Here is an 18,415-nt window from a genome sequence, read left to right on the forward strand (position 1 = left end):
GTGGCAGAAGTGAAAATAGCAGTTATGCAAATATTATACAGACTGACCAATAAATATGTTCTGCCCTGTCCGGCTTAGGAACATAGCAACAGCAGTAAGCCATTCAACCCGTCCAAATCTGTTCTTCCATTCAATGAGATTATGGCTGGTTAGTATCCAAACTCCATCCACCCACCTTGGATCCATATCCCTCAAAATCCTTTGCTAGCAAAAATCTATCACTCAGATTCAAAATGATTAATTGAGCTAGCATCTACTGATTTTTGAGAGAGTGTTCCACATTTCTACCATCCGAACTCCTCTCCCGAATGGCCTGGCTCAGATTTTAAAAATATGCCCCCTTGTTCCAGACTATCTCACCAGCAGAAAAAGTTCTATCTATCTACCCTATCAATTCCTTTCAAAATCCTTGAAACCTCAATCAAATCACCCCTTAACCCTCTATATATCAGGGAATACAAGCATAGTTCATTTAATTTCACCTCCTAATTTAGCCCTTGGAGCCATTCGGGTGAATCTGTGCTGCACTATTTCTAAGACCAATATTTTCTTTCTAAAGATAATGCTGGTCTATTATTAAAGATAGGGAGACTGAACACCTTGAAAATTTTCAGTTGATCAGAGAGCCAGCATGCAGTTGTGAAAAGGTAGGTCATGCCTGACAAACCCGATTGACTTTTTTGAAGAATTGACTAAAGTAGTGGACAAGGGAATGTCTATGGATGTTATTTATATGGGCTTCTTAAAGGCATTTGATAAAGTCCCACATAAGAGACTGTTAACCAAGGTGGTAACTTATAGAATTGAGGGCAAATTATTGACCTGATTAGGAAATTGGCTGAGTGGCAGGAGACAGAGAGTTGGGATAATGGGCAGGTACTCAAATTGGCAGTTGACGAGTGGTGTCCTGCAGGGATTTGCGTTGGGGCCTCAACTATTCATAGTATTTATTAAACAACTTAGATGATAGCATAGAAAGTCATATAATCCAAATTTGCCAATGATAAAGATAGGCAGTGTAGATGAAAGCGTAAAATTACAAAGCGATAACAGATTAAGTGAATGGGCAAAACTGTAAGCAAATGTGAGGTACCACTTCGTACCTAAAAAAGATAGAACAGGGTACTTTCTCAATGATGAAAGGCTAAAAACAGTGGAGGTCCCAAGAGACTTGGGGGTCCAGGTACATAAATCATAAAAATGTCAGGAACAGGTCCAGAAAATAATCAGAAAGGCTAATGGAATGCTGACCTTTATATCTAGAGGATGAGAATAGAAGGGGGTAGAAGTTATGCTGCAGCTATACAAAACCCTAGTTAGATCATACCTGGAGTACAGAGAGCAGTTTTGAGCACCACACTTTGGGAAGGATACATTGTCCTCGGAGTGCAGCGTAGGTTTACCAGAATGATACCCAGACTTCAAGAGTTAAGTTATAAGGACAGATTACACAAATTAGAATTTAGAAGGTTATGGGGAGATCTGATCGAAGTTTTCAAGATATTAAGGGGAACAGATACGGTAGAGAGAGAAACTATTTCCTCTGGTTGGGGATTCTATGATTCGGGGGCATAGCCAAAAAATTAGAACGAGACCTTTCAGGAGTGAAATTAGGAAACACTTCTACACACAAAGGGTGGTCAAAGTTTGGAATTCTCTTCCGTAAACTGCAATTGATGCTGGATCAATTGTTAATTTTAAAATGAGAGATTGATAGATTTTTGTTAACCAAAAGGTATTATAGGATATGGGCCAAAGGCGGGTATATGGAGTTAGCTAGTAGATCAGCCATGATCTAATTGAATGGCAAACACGTTCGAAGGGCTGAAGGGCCTACTCCTGTTTCTATATTCCCAAGTGCTGTGCCGAGAACGGTTTCCAGTGCTCCAGATGTGGTCTAACAAGGGCATTGTATAGCTGTTGCAAAACTTCTTCCACATTATATTATAGGCCTCTAGATATCAAGGCTAACATATCCATTTGCCTTTTAGATCTTTTTTTGTACCTGATCACTGCATTTTAATGATTTGTGTACATGGACCCCTAAATCTCTTTGGACCTCCTAGCTTTTCACCATTTAGAAAATATACTGATCTATTTGTTTTGGTCCAAAATGGATCACCTCATACTTACTCGAGTTTAAATCCATCTGCCAGTTTTGCCCACTCACTTAATCAATGTCTCTTTGTAACTTTATGCTCCTGTTGACACTACATACCATGCCACCAATCTTTGCGTCATCAGCAAACTACCACGTATCCAATTTGCCATAAATTCTGTGAGTTTTAATTTTAACGAACAGTACCTTATATTGAACCTTTATCAAATGCCTTCTGGAAGTCCAAATTAACGACACCCATAGACATTTCTGTCTACTGCTTTAGTTGCATCCTCAAAAAATTCAGTTAGATTCATTCGAGGTGGCCTACCCTTTATAAATCCATGTTGGCTCTCTCTAATCAACTCAAATTTCTAAGTGCTCAGTGTCCTTATAGATTCCAATATCTTCCCCACAACAGATATTTAAGAGTATTCTCTTGATCCACATTCGAAGGAATTCAAGGACCTGAAACTGCCGGGCTCTTCTCTTGTACAGGTTTGCTCCCCTCTACTATTGCCTATCTTCTCCTGCGACCAGAAAAGTAGTGTTCAGATGCTGGAAGTTAGAAGAGCAGAATGACATCCCAGTACTCATCCTTCATCCCAGTGTTCCAGTAAATGAATTTTCATCATGCACTGATGTTTTCTTGGACAACTGCTTTCTCGATGTAAATGCACATACTGGAACTGTTGTAAGTTGCATCTGGAAAGTATGGGCATGTACTTCAAGCCATCAAAGAATCAACAGGATGTCTGGAGTACTTTGTACACGGTCACAATCCAGGCATAAGTTGAGGGCATTTCAAATTTCACTTCTGTCCTAGATATTACTGCACATTTAGCAACATTGGTTTCTTTGCATCCTTTACAATAAAGAGATCATCTGTACTGCCCAGTATCTGGTTTATACAACAGTGTAACCCAAATGCCTAACAATGAAACTCTCTTGTTCTATGAGCTGGATGCTTTCAATCTCCCACGTGTAGTTATCCAATGTTCCAAAATGTGACTCACGATTTGAGACAAGGCTGAATGCAAAAATCAGACTATTTTGTAATTGTCAAATGAACAGAGAAACATTTGAAGTAAAGCTCACCAGATGCATTTGTTCCATATCGCCCTTTTGTGACAAATAAAATAGTTAGAACGGCCCCAGTAGTGGGCTAAAATAATCACTTTTCTTTGAAATTTGAAAAAGAAAAACGCTCTTTGAAACCTGATTGCCTATCTAGGCATTGCTGGTTCTCTTCCTGCAGCCTTTTGGTCTCAAACATGTGCTCCTCTGTCCCCTTTGTCTGCTTGCTGGACAGGAAGCTGGTAGTTGCTTATTTTTAAAACAGAGCCCCGCAGCTCAAAAGGTAAAAGATTTGGACACTCCGGGGCTACTCAACCGTGGGGAGAGGGTGTGTGGGGAAGCATCACAGCTGTACTAATCCTCACCCCACCAAATGACCACATGTATAAATTTACCACCAGGTATCACTGGATAAATATCGAGAGGGCCGAGTTTTATTTATTTTCCCATTGCATTGAAGCTAATTGTAGAACCACAACCAATTACCAGACACTTTTCAGTCTGGATGACTTTGTGCTGCCTCTGTCTTTCCCCACTAGTTGTCAGGGGAGCTAGGAGGAATGTTGGGGGGGAAATAAAAGTTGTCTTTATATCCACTGCCACTGGATAAAAGCCTAGTTGTGTCAAGCCCATGTGGTGGCTGGTGTGCAACGGTCACCACACGTTAAAAAAATCCACGCACAGGCATCTTCCATCCCATCAATTTGAGTTCAGGACTGGAACATCAGGTCCTTCATTGAAACATCTGTGAACTCGTGTGGAAGCAAGTCACCCTTGTGCAAGGGACCGCTGATGATGAGTTTGACCCAGTCCCTCTTCCTGCCCCAGTCGTTACTAGTTAAACCAGCTACCACCTGAGCCCACACCCATGCCCCCTTAAAATCTAACTCTGGCTGTTCCAAATACTCTGACTTAATGGGTCTGGATGGTATTCCATTGTCATATCCAAAGACAGAGAACATTATAAAGACCAGTCAGTCTGGTTTGGTTTCAATACACAACTCTTTCCCACAACACCTCCAGGTCAATTATGCCTACAAATTAGATTTAAAAGCTGTGAACGCAATTTAACTTAAATGTAAAAATTATAAATCGCACCCAGATCCTTCTGTAACAAAACATTCCAAGATGTGACAAAGGGTAGATGTATAATTTGATACATGGATATCTGTACTTCAGCAGAATTTCCAAGACTAGTAAGCACTGCTTTAAAAATCGTAAAGATTTCAAGTTAGCAGGCCATCAGATTATATAAAAAGCTTCTTTGTAATAACACACAAGAAATAGGACCCTCAAGCCTGCTCCACCATTTAATATCATGGCTGATCCGATCATGGACTCGGGTCCACTTCCCTGCCCGCTCCCCATAAACCTCATTCCCAACTGCACCCAAGTGCTCTAGCAGTTAAACACAGTATTCATCCTTTTCACAACTCCTCCCAAGCAGCCTGCAAACACTATGGGGCAATTCACCCACTTTCTAAAGCAGCAGCTCTACAGCTACATTCATGAATGTAGGATTCTTGCCTGGACATGCTCCATTGTTTGATGTTATTTCCAGGTTCTGTACAACATTTGACTGCCAAAAGTAAACCTCACTTTTAAATGGCTGTTGCAGCCCCACAGGAACTTCTAACCACGCTGACAAAACATGCAATACATGTATAACAATGGATGTTGCCCAGAGAACAATGAACAAATTACTTTTTTCCAGTAGGTAATTTAATTTATTTAAGTCTAAGCCAAGCCAATTGATTCAATGAAGCACTTCTTTACAAAATAGTGAAGCCTTCAATAAGTTAACAGGTCATTCATATAGAAATTACATAACCATCCTTTTGGTTTTGTGGATGACTTCCAAATTTAGAACATTTGTTTATCTACATTACAGTCACTCCACTGGAAGAGTTATTCATTCTATGAATAGTATGCCTCATTTTGACATAAGTATAAAGCACCATATAAACCCAAGAGTTACTGGAACAGAGAAACAAGTAGGCCATTCAGCTCCTCAAGCCTATTCAATTAAACCGTCGCTGATCTGCACCTCAACCGAATTTAGCCACCTTTGATCCATATCACTTGATACCCTTACCTGAAAAAAAAATCTGACGATCTCAGTCTTGAAAGTTTTAATTTACCCAGTCTTTTGCTCGAGAGTTCCAGATTTCTACCTCCTTTTGTGTGAAAAAGTGCCTCTTTGATTTCACTCCTGAATGTTCTAGCGCTAATATTATGCTCCCTTGTTCTGGATTCACCAAGCAGAGGAAATAGTTTCCCTTATCTACCCTATCGAATTCTTATTTAAATACCTGGATTAGATCACTCCTTAACCTTCTATACTCAAGGGAATACAAGCCAAGTTTACAATACCTGTCCTCATAACTTAAACCTTTAACCCCCAGTACCATTCTGCAGAATCTACGCTGAGCCCTTTCCAAGGCCAACATATCCTCCCTGATGTGCGAAACCCAGAACTGAACACAGTACTCCAAATGGGGATTGACTAAGGCTCTACATAACTGAAGCACAACTTCCTCCCCATTTTATTCCAGCACCTTTGAGCTGAAGGCTAATGTTCCATTGGCCTTTTTGATTGCTTTTTGCATCCCGAAGAAACAATGTCTGTAAAGATGAAAAGCAAATATACATAAATGCTGTTCAGAAATTGGAATTTTCAAACCCACTAATTAGAAAAGTTCTATTAAACTTGTATAGATCCTTGGTTAGACCACACGGAGTAAAGAGTGAACCGGAATAGTGTCTCCCTATTTTTTTTTTAAATTATATCTAGGCACTGAAAAAGGTACAAAAAGATTTACAAGGATGATACCAGAATTGAGCAGCTATACTGATCAGGAAAGATTAAACAGGCTGGGGCTTTTTAGGAAAAAGATGGCAGAGGGGTGGCCTGATAGAGGTCTTTACGATTTATGAAAGGATTTGACAGGGTATGCAGAGATGTTTCCACTTGCAGGGGAGACCAAAACTAGGGGCCATAAATATAAGGTAGTCACTAATAAATCTAATAGGGAATTCAATTCAGGAGAAACTTCTTTACTCAGTGATTAGAATGTAAAACTCACTACCACAAGGAGTTGAGGTGACTAGCATAAGGGGAACTAGATAAACACATGAAAAAGGAATAGAAGGATATGTTGATAGGGTCAGCTAAAGTAGGGTTGGAGAAGCTAGTGTGGAGCATAAACAACAGCATGGCCTAGTTGAGCTAAATGGCCTATTTCTGTGCTGTACTTCTATGCAATACCTGTGCACTAGCTTTTAGTGGTGTGCACAGTTACAAATTTCTCACTAATTAGAAAATACATGTCGTCATTCCTGGGTCCAAAATGACCACACACTTGCCCACACTGAATTCCATTGGCCAGTTTTGTCCACTCACTTAATTAGTCTATATCCCTTTGCAACTGCCGACCATCATCTACATTTATTGCGCCTCCAAAGTTAGTGTTATGTGCAAACTTACATCTCAATTCTATTCCTTCATCCAAGTCATTTATAAATATGGTGAAAAGCTTAAGTCTCAGTACAAATCCTTAGAAAAACCACTTGACACATTCTGCCAGAGTGTTTACTCTATCATATTCTCTGTCTCTTACCTCCCAAACAATTTCCAACCCATTTCGCAAAGTTGCCAAGCACTTTTTTAATCTGATCAAATGTGTTCTGGAAATCTCGAGTGCGGAACTTTTGTTGCAAATTGATAGAAAACTTACTTTCATTCAACATCTGTGGATGCATGCTGCTGGTGTTCATTTTCTTTTTTTTTTTAAAAACACCGATTTTGATTTTTAAACAGACAGGAAAATAATTCAGGAATGGAGGAAAACAATTTGTATTTATATAGTGTCATCAAACAAAATTTGACACCGGGCCACATGAAATAGGTTTTAAGGAGCATCTTAAAAGGAGGAAAGAGACAGAGAGGCGCAGCAGTTTCGGAAGGGAATTCCAGAGCTTAGGACCTTGGCAGCTGATGGTACGGCCACCAATGGAGTGATTAAAATCAGGGATGCTCAAGAGGCCAGAATTAGAGGAGCGCAGAGATCTCGGAGGATTGTAGGACTGGAGGAGGTTATAGAGATGGGAAAGTGCGAGGCCATGGAAGGATTGGAAAACAAGAATGAGAATTTTAAAACCAAGGCGTTGCTTAATGGGAGCCAATGTAAGTCAGGGAGAGGGAGACTTTGTGCGAGTTAGGAAATGGGCAGCAGAGTTCTGGATGAGCTGAAGTTTACGGAGGGTAGAAGATTGGAGGCCAGCCAACAGCATGTTGGAAGTCAAGTCTAGAGGTAACAAAGGCATGGATAAGGATTTCAGCAGATGAGCTGATACAGATGTAGTCAGGTGATGTTCCAAAGGTGGAAATAGGCGGCCTTAGTTATGGCGCAGATATGTGGTCAGAAGCTCATCTCAGGGTCAAATATGACACCAAGGTTGCGAACCATCTGGTTTAGCCTCACAGTTGCCAGGGAGCGAGATGGAGTCGGTGGCTAGGGAATGGATTTTGTAGCATGGACCGAAGACAATGGCAGATAGAGTGGGAAAATAAAGCCAACCACACAAGAGGCTCTTGACCGCATTCTTATGACATCTCTGAATGAGACTGCAAATTTGTGGCAATGTTCATGCTTGTAAGGGGGGAAAAAAGTACACTTGAGTAAGAAAGTTAAAGGGAATTAGGAGGTTCTGAGGAAATCGGGAGTTCCTGTCTTTCAGTATGGATTGTAATATTGACCGATTATGTATGCAAATCATGCTTATACACTCGCTTACATTGGGCTAAGAGGGAGGCAGCAATGACTGATGGTTAATGAACCAACATAAGAAGCCAACACTGCAATGACCCTTAGCACAGACTGATAGAAGATGAAGAAAACATACACTCAGTACTAAACATGGGCAGTGGAGAATCAACATCCTCGAAAAACAACATATCCTGGGAAGCAAGGTCAATCAACACCATGAAAAACTGAGGCAAAGTTGAACACATTCCAGAAGGGCGACACCATGGGAGATGGACAGGTGAGAGAGAACCACTCAGCCAGTCTGAGCAGTAGGCCAATCGGTGGTTTTGTAGGAGGGTCACACACCTCGGAAAATTGTAATTGTAAAACCTTTGTTCTGGGAAGTGTTCATCCGAACATTTCCCGAGCATGTTCGAATAATAAAACCGGTAAACGGAGGTTTTGTCTGCACGATTCCGTGGTCGCTATATCAAATGGCAGGTATCGATTCTTTATATCAGGGAGTCTACCTTGAGGAAGAGAAGTCTTTTTACCCCAACAATGTAATAAACTCAGGCATCCAAGAAACTATACTGAAACTGAGAAAAGTTATTTCATTCAGGAGCCTTAAATCCAAGAGAAACTGGAGGCTTCCATCCTTTTAATCTGGGCTCAACCCAGACCCAATAGTGGTGAAAGCAACTGGTGTTTAACGCCAGAGGTTCCACCACAAGACAAAAATATTATTTATTTTCCATCATACCTGGCCTTTCTGGTTGAATCTTCAATGCCAGTTGTCTTACGAAGTCCAGGGGTAGCTGTATAACCTCCTAAAAGAAAGGGGGGGGGGGGGTTATATTTCAATACTGTATTCTTTTTTTATAGCTCAGTGTTTCAAGATAGATTTTTACAACTTCTTTATAATAGTTTGGTATCTAAGAGAATAACATGCTTCAAGCTTCCCAACCTCAGGAGAACTGTACAGTAGTAACATTTCTCCTCACCACTTTGTCCTTTGGACTGCTGAACCAGCTCTTCAACTATGAAATCAATAATGGTTCATTAATTTAGATTAACCAGGAATAGTTCATGCGAGGAGTATTCCAATTGGTAAATCATTTATTTACTAATTCTATGAAATAGGATTGGACGCCATGCCCAACATTTAGGCAATATAATCATTTTTTTTTAAATCAACTTTTCCAATGGAAAATGATCTGGTCAACTTTTGTCTTTAGTTTCTATAGGCTCAATTTTGCCCAAGCCCGTTTTCTGGCGCATTGCCAGAGTTACGCCAGGTTTTTAGGTCCAGAAATTCATCAGAAATAATTGTACTAACTTTCCCCGATTTTTAAACTGCAATCCGGAGCCGTGCAGCATGTCCAGTGGGTGGAGTCTGCTGTCTATGCCGAAAAACGCAGCCAGGCCTTCTGCGCATGCGTGGGGGAAAAAAACTTACGTTTTTGACGTCGCTGCAATGGACGCGCATGCTCAGTACAACTCAAGAGTTGGCAATCAGCCATTTTTAAAGAGCCAGTTGTGCGTGAGAGGAGTGCTGTGTGTTTAGTCGTCATTAATTAACTATTAGGTGGGGTGGCAATTTTGTACAAGTCTTAAAAGTCTAGGATAAATAATTTTTTATATATATAAAATTAAATTATTTAATGCAATTTAATATTTATATTTGTAGTACTATAAGTAGGGTATATTAATTCGGGAATTAGTTGTCATTTAGCTCAGCTTTAAAAGTCTATGGAATCAGTCTGCTGGAACTGGGGAGTTGCATCCACTGTTAAACCGAATGCTGATTCGTCCCTGCACGCTGCAGGCAGTCCGAGTCAGTGTCCCGATTTTAAAAGTTTACTAATTTAAACTTTTGTAAACTATATTTAAATTGTCTGGGGGCAGAAGCTTTTAAAATTGGTGGAGATCGGGTCCACTGCTTATTTACTGCCCTTGAATATACTGCTTGTCTGCCACTACTTGTTGGAGCCTATCTGTATACGTCCGAAATCGCCAATTATTATTTTTTATCATTTTAATTTTTATATGGCTCCACGATTTGGTCACGTGGGAGGATCCCTTAATTATTATAACTTTTTCGGACAATCAGATCGGATTTATTTCTAGTTTTATTTTTGTTGTTAAAGCCTCAGGCTAAATTTGTATGCGGCCAGAGAAGGTGCCTAGATCGGAGATCATCTTACCGTCTCCGGGAGAGGGGGGCAACCTCCGATAACGTGGCAAAGTATATTTAATTGGACCGAAGGAGTTTAACTGTTAGTTCTCCCTACTTAATTCCAAGCTTGCTGGTCTGTCCGTTCCTTCCCCCGCCGACCCTGGCCCAGAGTGCCCTCCAGGTCAGCTCCCCGCCCCTAGCCCAGGCCGAATGGCCTCCTCCGATTTCTTTAACTCTCCAGAAAACCTTTGCGGAAAGGCCACATACGCTAGCCTAAGCAGAAATGGAGTAACTATCTGCTGGCCAAAGTTCCCTAAATGGCCAGAATTGGTGTTGGTGGTTGGTTACGCCCCCTTTGGATGAAAAAAAAACTTGCCGAAAAAAATCATAACTAAATGAGTCACGCTGGTGCAAATTGATTGGGGAAACTGTGGATTTTTAAGTTAGGCCAGAAAAAGCAGCCTGCTCAAAAAAAAACAGCACAAATCACTGGGGAAAATTGAGCCCTACGTTTGGTCCAGATCTATATTCGGTACCAGAAAAAGTTTTAAATTGTACAACATTAGACTACAAACAGTTAATGTAATTTGCAACACACATACGCTCCTTCTGAGAAGGGTGGTCATGAAAGGCGCTATATAAATGCAAGTCTTTCTTTATAACAAAATAAATGGCCAAATGTAATGATGGATACAAAATTTAAACTGAATTTTAAACATCAGCATTTATGTTTCCATATGTTAATGTGTTCTGTGGTGGAGGTAGGGGAGCAGTGTAAAGGAGGTATTGGAAGACACCAGTTGGTATGGGGTTTTAGACCCAGATTACCACTTCCGATTGTCAAAATATCAAGTGGAGTTGGAGGAAAAATAAAATATGATGCTAAGAAACCATAGCTCAAGAACAAAATCCAAAAATGATGAATTAGATGCACAGCAAAAGCAGCAAAAGGATCAGTGAAACCTCAGAAGTTGGACTCAAAGCCAAGTATAGATTAACTTATATGGACAGAGAATTTTTAAGTGGGATGGGTAATTTCACCATTTTACTTGGTTTACAGCTGATTTCTTTGCAAAGTTCACTTTTAGAAATAGCTGCTCTTGGCCTTAGTCAGTCCTCCTTTGAACTCCCTAAGCAGTTCAAATGTTTTCATCTTTTAATAATCGTGTATGAAATGTTCATTTCATCTGCAATTAATGTTTTATTTCACTCCGCAAAAAAAAAGCTGTATTTATGACTTGGTGTTTATTCAGCTGACCGGGATTATGCCAAAGTACAATCTCAGCAAATGCTAGCAATCATACATTAATAGAAATTTTCTTACCCCAGGTTGTACAAAGTTATGACCCAATAAAAGCTTCATCACATGTTTACTAAAGTCGACAACGTTCTTTAGCCGACGGGGAACTTCTTCCAATGCCTGCAATTATTAAATAATTTATTAACATTACAAAAATGAAACTGTACATCATAGCTGACAAGCTTTTGGATTAAAGCAATTTATATTTCAGCCTAGCTATCACAGCACTGTAAAACACTCCTTGTGTTTGTCTGCACAGTACTTACTTTTAGCATTTGATACAAATTCCAAATGTTCTCTCCCATGCCTTTTGATGCAGCTGTTAGTTTTCTTACAGAACATTCCTATTTAAAATGCAAATTCTATTTTCCACATTCAAAAATAGTAAACCCATGCTGAAGGAGCAAGAATGAGCATCACTTCTAGATAAATATAGCATATTACATCAATATGGTGCAAGAGAAATTACATGCAATTCAACATGCTTTAATGTTATGCCAATTTGTCTTTTTTTGTGTACTACTCTTCATATTCTGGATGGAATAAATATAGTGAGAGGGGAAGTATTAAGGGTTTAGCAGCTTTGAAAGTAGATAAGTCCCCAGGTCCGGATGAAATCTCAGGCTGTTGAGCGAAGTAAGAGGAAATAGCAGAGGCCTTGACCATCATTTTCCAGTCCTCTTTGGACTGGGCATGGTGCCTGAGGATTGGAGGACTCCTAATGTAGTGCCCTTGTTTAAGAAGTTAGGAAGGGACAGGCCGAGTAATTACAGGCCTGTCAGCCTAACCTCAGTGGTAGGAAAATTATTGGAATCAATCCTGAAAGACAGGATAAATCTGCATTTGGAAAGGCAAGAATTAATTCAGGACAGTCAGCACGGATTTGTTAAGGGAAGATCGTGTTTGACGAACCTGATTGAATTTTTTGAGGAGGTAACCAAGAGGGTCGATGAGGGTAGTGCGTACGATGTAATAAGTGGACTTTAGCAAGGCTTTTGATAAGGTCCCACATGGTCGACTGGTCATGTAGGTTAAAGCCCATGGGAAACAGGGCAAAATGACAAGTTAGATCCAAAATTGACTCAGAGGTAGGAAGCAAAGGGTAATGATTGATGGACGTTTTTGGGACTGGAAGGGTGTTTCCAGTGGGGTTCCGCAGGGCTCAGTACTGGGACCCTTTCTTTTTGTGGTATATATCAACGATCTCGATTTGAATATAGGGAGTATGATTGAGAAGTTTGCAGACGACACTAAAATTGGCTGTGTGGTTGATAATGAAGAAGAGGAAACTCATGGGCTGCAGGAGGATATCAATCTACTGGTCAGGTGGGCAGAGCAGTGGCAAATGGAATTTAATTCAGAAAAGTGTGAGGTGATGCACTTTGGGAGGGCTAATAAGGAAAGGGTATACACATTAAGCGGTAGACTACTTAATAGTGTAGATGAACAAAGGGACCTTGGAGTGCTTGTCCACAGATCCCTGAAAGTAGCAGGCCAGGTGGATAAGGTGGTTAAGAAGGCATACGGAATGCTTGCCTTTATTGGCTGAAGCATAGAATAAGAGCAGGAAGGTTATGCTTAAATTGTACAATACTATGGATGGCCACAGCTGGAATATTGCGTGCAGTTCTGGTCGCTGTATTATAGAAAGGACGTGATTGCATAAGAGGATGCAAAGGAGATTTACTAGGATGCTGTCTGGAATGGAGAATCTTAGTTATGAGAACAGATTGGATAGGCTGGGTTTGTTCTCATTGGAACAGAGGAGGTTGAGAGGAGACTTCATTGATGTACAAAATATTGAGGGGCCTGGACAAAATAGATAGTAAGGGTCTATTTCCATTGGTGGAGGGGTCTATTATGAGGGTGTATCATTTTAAGGTGGTTACTGGGAGGTTTAGAGGGGATTTTGGGGGGGGGGTCTTTACGCAGAGGGTTGTGGGATCTGGAACTCGCAGCCTGGAAGAGTGATGGATGCAGAAACCCTCACCACTTTTCAGAAATGGTTGGATGGGCACTTGAAGTGCAGTAACTTGCAGGGTTACAGACCGAGAACTGGTAATTGGGATTAGACTGGATGACTTTTTGTTGCATGGCGCAGATATAATGGTAAGTACTGCAGGGAATTGAATACAGCCAGGGTGATCTCCTGGACTAGTTTTGATCACCTGGATGGACCGGAGAGGAAGTTCCCCAGATTAGCCTGGGTTTTTAGCTGTTATTTTCCTCTCCCAGGAAATCACATGGCTCCGGTTGGGGTGGAGTGTAGAATGTTTCAGTATAAGGGGTGTCACAGTTGTGAGAGGCGGACTGGTTGCTCTTTGCCTTTCCGTCATTGTTCATAAGTTTAACTCATCTAACTCCTTTTTGAATATATTTAGTGAATTGGCCTCAACAACTTTCTGTGATAGAGAATTCCACAGGTTCACCACTCTCTGGGTGAAGAAGTTTCTCCTCATCTCGGTCCTAAATGGCTTACCCCTTATCCTTAGACTGTGACCCCTGGTTCTGGACTTCCCCAACATTGGGAACATTCTTCCTGCACTCTAAACTCGTCAGAATTTTAAACGTTTCTATGAGATCCCCTCTCATTCTTCTGAACTCCAGTGAATACAAGCCCAGTTGATCCAGTCTTTCTTGATATGTCAGTCCCGCCATCCCAGGAATCAGTCTGGTGAACCTTCGCTGCACTCCCTCAATAGCAAGAATGTCCTTCCTCAAGTTAGGAGACCAAAACTGTTTTCTTTGGCGCAGAAGAGGCTGAAGGGAGACTTAATTGAGGTGTATAAAATTTAGAAGGGCCTAGATAGAGTGGATAGCAGCGAGGTCAATAACCAGGGTACATAGAGTTAAAGTAATTGGTAGAAGGATTAGAGGAGATTTGAGGAGAAGTTTTTTCATCCAGGTGGTGGTGGAGGTCTGGAATTCATTGCTTTAAAGGGTGATAGAAACAGAAACCCTCACCACATTTAAGAAGTACTTGAATATGCATGAAGTGCCTTAACCTACAAGGCGATGGACCAAGAGCTAGAAAGTGGGATTCAGTTGGATAGCTCTTTTGCGGCCAGACAGGCCGAATGATCTCTTCCTGTGCTGTAAATTTCTATGATTCTATGTGACTACCAGGATAGTACAAGACAAACTGGATGGACCTTGGCCTTCTCGTCTAGCAATTTCTATATTTGAATTCATTTTATATTTTTAGAGAAATTTTTTGATCGGAGATCATTTAATTTGTATCAAATAGGAAGTGAAACAGCATTGGTTAGAGTAAACAATAAAGTAGAAAAAGCCTGCTACATAACACACTTTAAATTTCTAAATATTAGGGAAACCATTATAGCCAGTGCTAGGATTAACTATCAAAAAGGTTATTGTAAAATAGAGAACTTAGGCACAGGATTCTAATATATGGAGCCTGGAGAAAAAAATAAATCAGCAGAGGGCTGAAAAGGAGAATTGACTACTTTCTCCCAGACTGTATTATTCCACATCTCAAATTCCATCTGAAGAGTAATTTGTCAAGCCAGGTTATATCCCCCAGTTCAGATGCTTCCCTCAAGGCTCTGAGAGTAAATGAACCATGATAATTTACTTCTGTTGGTGGTTGTAATGTCTGTAAGCTTGTAATGTTTGCAGCTCCATACTGTGGATGTGGACATATTATATACTGCAAGTGCAGAGTTAATAATAAACAGAACCGGCAGATTTCCGGAGACTTCCGAGAGAGCTGCCTGCCATGTTCGGAAGCTGCGTGTGCTGTGCTCTGTGAAGATATCACATTTGGCGACTGAGATGGGATTTTTCGGATGATTTAAAGCTGAAATTGTGTTGAAGGATTCAGCCAGCCGACAGAAGATTTTGGAAGTTTCTGTCTTTGAAAAAAGCTACAAAAATCCGAGGTAAAATACAGCACACGGTATGAACAGCTAGAGATTAAAATGGCAGGTGTATTGGGATATTTGGGTGAATACAGACACGACCAGTAACATTTTAAAGCGTAAGTGGATCGGCTAGAAATGTATTTCACTGCAAATAACAATCGAAGTTCCAGACAATGCAGTCCAGAACCGGGCTGTGTTGGAACGTAAGAAAGCGATCTTCTTATCAGAGGCAGGTCCGGCATTATATGACACTTGTAAATCTGCTTGTGCCTGACGAGCCAAAGGACACAACGCTTCGAGATTTTAACGAAGCTGGAGCAGCACTATAACCCCAAACCCGTTAGAAATTGCTGAAAGCAATCGTTTCGGGATTCGGAATCAAAAGGCTGATGAAAGTACCAGTGATTACATCGTAGCATTAAAAAAAAGCTGTCGATTCACTGTAATTTTGGAAACTTTGAAAACCTTGACTTGACTTTTGAGATTGCTCGTCAGACAGCGAGGTCGATGGGCATGGGCGAACAATATTCCCGAGAATTAAATAATAATTACGGTCGTCAGTCAACCGAGGTAAATCACCTACAGGTTCAAAGTAAAAGACAGGCATGGCCGAAGTCTCAGAAACTGGAAATTCTAACAGAGCGTCGAAGTCGTGCTATAGGTGCCTGGGACAACACATTGCTCAAAGTTGTCCATACGTGAAGGCAGAGTGTTTCTTCTGCAGGAAGACTGGGCATCTTGCGAAGGCATGCCGACTGAAGGGAAATCCCAAGCGACTACATAGCATGGAAGAACAACAGGACGAGGAGATGTTAGAGTTACAAGTCATCAGGAGCATGAGGTTAACGGACAGCGACTCGGAAAGCATCAAAATCCACACAGATGTTGCGGGATTCAAGATACCAATGGAAATTGACACGGGTGCATCAGAGTGTGTAGTACCGGAGTCACTATATCGTGACAAATTGCGTGATTTTCAACTGGAGAAATCCAAGATAGAGCTGCGAAGCTACTCTGGAGAGAAAATTCCTGTAGTAGGTCGTATCACCGTACGGATGAAATATAAAGATCAATTTCAGAACTTGCCTCTAATAGTAGTGAAAGGAGACAAGTCTGCATTACTAGGAAGAAATTGGTTGAGCTCACTGAAGCTGGATTGGAGTAAGATTTTCTGTGTGCAAGTGAGATTTATCAACAACGGATGAGGTTATCAAGAAGTATCCGAAGGTGTTCTGCGAATCAGGCAGGCCGATCCAAGGCTTCAAGGTGAGTGTCAGGGTACAGAAGGACGTTAGATCGGTTTACTACAAGCCACGTTCCATACCACATGCACTCAAGGAGAAAGTTGAGAAAGAACTCAAAAGACTACAGACGGAGAACATTATTTGTAAGATAGATCGATGTAATTGGGCTACACCCATTGTTGTTGTACCTAAGTCCGATGGTAAGGTAAGATTGTGTGGTGATTATAAAGTAAATGTAAACCAGGTTCGAGAGGGTAATGTCCCCAATACATTGCCAAATATAGAAGATTTGTTCACAACACTGACAGGTGGTCAGATCTTCTCAAAACTGGATCTTACAAATGCCTACTTAGAGCTTGAACTAGATGAGTCCAAGTCATGCTTGACTATAAATACTCATCTAGGCCTATATCAATTTAATTGGCTACCGTTTGGAGTGTCTTCTGCCCCTGCCATATTCCACAGGGTGATGAACCAGATTTTGCAAGGTATTGAAGGGGTAGTATGTTATTTGGATGACATACTAATTTCAGCACCAAGTAGGCAAATTCATAATAACATATTGAATGAAGTCCTCAAACGGCTATAGAAGCACAGAGTATGAATGTCTGCTCGTAAGTGTGAGTTATTTAAAAACTCAGTGGTGTACTTAGGGTGAGAGTAGACAAAGATGGTTTACATCGAACCATGGAAAAATTGGATGCAATCAGAAATGCACCCACTCCCAGGAATGTCACTGAACTTCGTTCATTCTTGGGTCTTTTGAACTATTATGGGAAGTTCCTACCAAATTTGGCTACAGTATTACATCCACTGAATGAACTTTTGAAAAAACAGGTCCATTGGAAGTGGTCAAAAGAATGCGATACAGCATTCAAGGAGTGTAAAAGCAAATTGGTAGAGAGCACCATGTTAGTTCACTATGACATATCAGAGGAGATTAAGCTAGCATGTGATGCCTCTCCATATGGAGTTGGGGCAGTAATCTCTCATGTATTAATTAGTGGGGAGGAGAGACCAATTGCTTTTGCTTCACGCACTCTCAGTGCCAGAGAGAGTAATTATGCGCAAATTGAAAGGGAAGCTTTGGCATTAATTTTTGGGGTCAAGAAGTTTCACAAATACTTGTATGGTTGTAAGTTTACCATCGTTACGGATCATAAGCCCCTAACAGCAATCCTCCATCCAAAGTCCCCAGTTCCAACACTAGCTGCAGCCCAAATGCAGAGATGGGCTTTGATTTTGTCTGCATATACATATGATATTGAATATAGACGATCAGCTGATCACAGTAATGCTGATGCAATGTCTAGATTGCCTTCCCCATCACAAGTTACACCAGATAGGGAAGAAGTGTTTTATTTTTCATACATTGATGAACTGCCAGTCACAGCTGAAGAGATTGGTAGATCAACCAAACGTGACCCAGTGATGTCAAAGGTGTATGAGTATATTGCAAATGGATGGCCAAACCAGGTAACAGACAAAGATACACATCCATTCTTCATTCGTAGGAATGAATTATCAGTCGATAAAGATTGTATCATGTGGGGTGCAAGAGTGGTTATACCAAATAAATTCAGGTCCAAATTATTAGGAGACCTCCATGACCAGCACCTGGAAATGTGCTTGACCAAGAGTTTTGCACGCAGTTATTTATGGTGGCCAGGTCTTGATAAAGATATAGAGTACATCGTGAGTCAGTGTACGACATGTCAATCGGTAAGCAAGCAACCACCACCAGTACCATTACAGCCATGGAAATGGCCTCCCAGGGTGTGGCAAAGGCTACATATTGATTTTGCTGAGTTAGAAGGACAACAATTGTTCATTGTGATTGATAGCCATTCGAAGTGGGTTGAGGTGTTTCCAATGTGGAAAATAA

The 18,415-nt window shown here is 40.9% G+C and overlaps 1 protein-coding gene across 2 annotated transcripts in view; it reads right to left on the reverse strand.

The window, feature by feature from the left end:
• ippk (inositol 1,3,4,5,6-pentakisphosphate 2-kinase) overlaps positions 1-18,415 on the reverse strand; it is an 88,987-nt gene that overhangs the window by 33,380 nt on the left and 37,192 nt on the right. For both annotated transcript variants that reach the window (XM_070895398.1, XM_070895397.1), the window contains exons 3-4: positions 11,427-11,522; positions 8,687-8,753 (exon numbers count right to left, since the gene is read on the reverse strand). In XM_070895398.1, the coding sequence (XP_070751499.1) occupies positions 8,687-8,753; positions 11,427-11,522 (163 nt within the window). The remainder of the gene's footprint in view (positions 1-8,686; positions 8,754-11,426; positions 11,523-18,415) is intronic.

This window comes from Pristiophorus japonicus, chromosome 12 (assembly GCF_044704955.1).
Source record: "Pristiophorus japonicus isolate sPriJap1 chromosome 12, sPriJap1.hap1, whole genome shotgun sequence".
Lineage (NCBI taxonomy): Eukaryota > Metazoa > Chordata > Chondrichthyes > Pristiophoridae > Pristiophorus > Pristiophorus japonicus.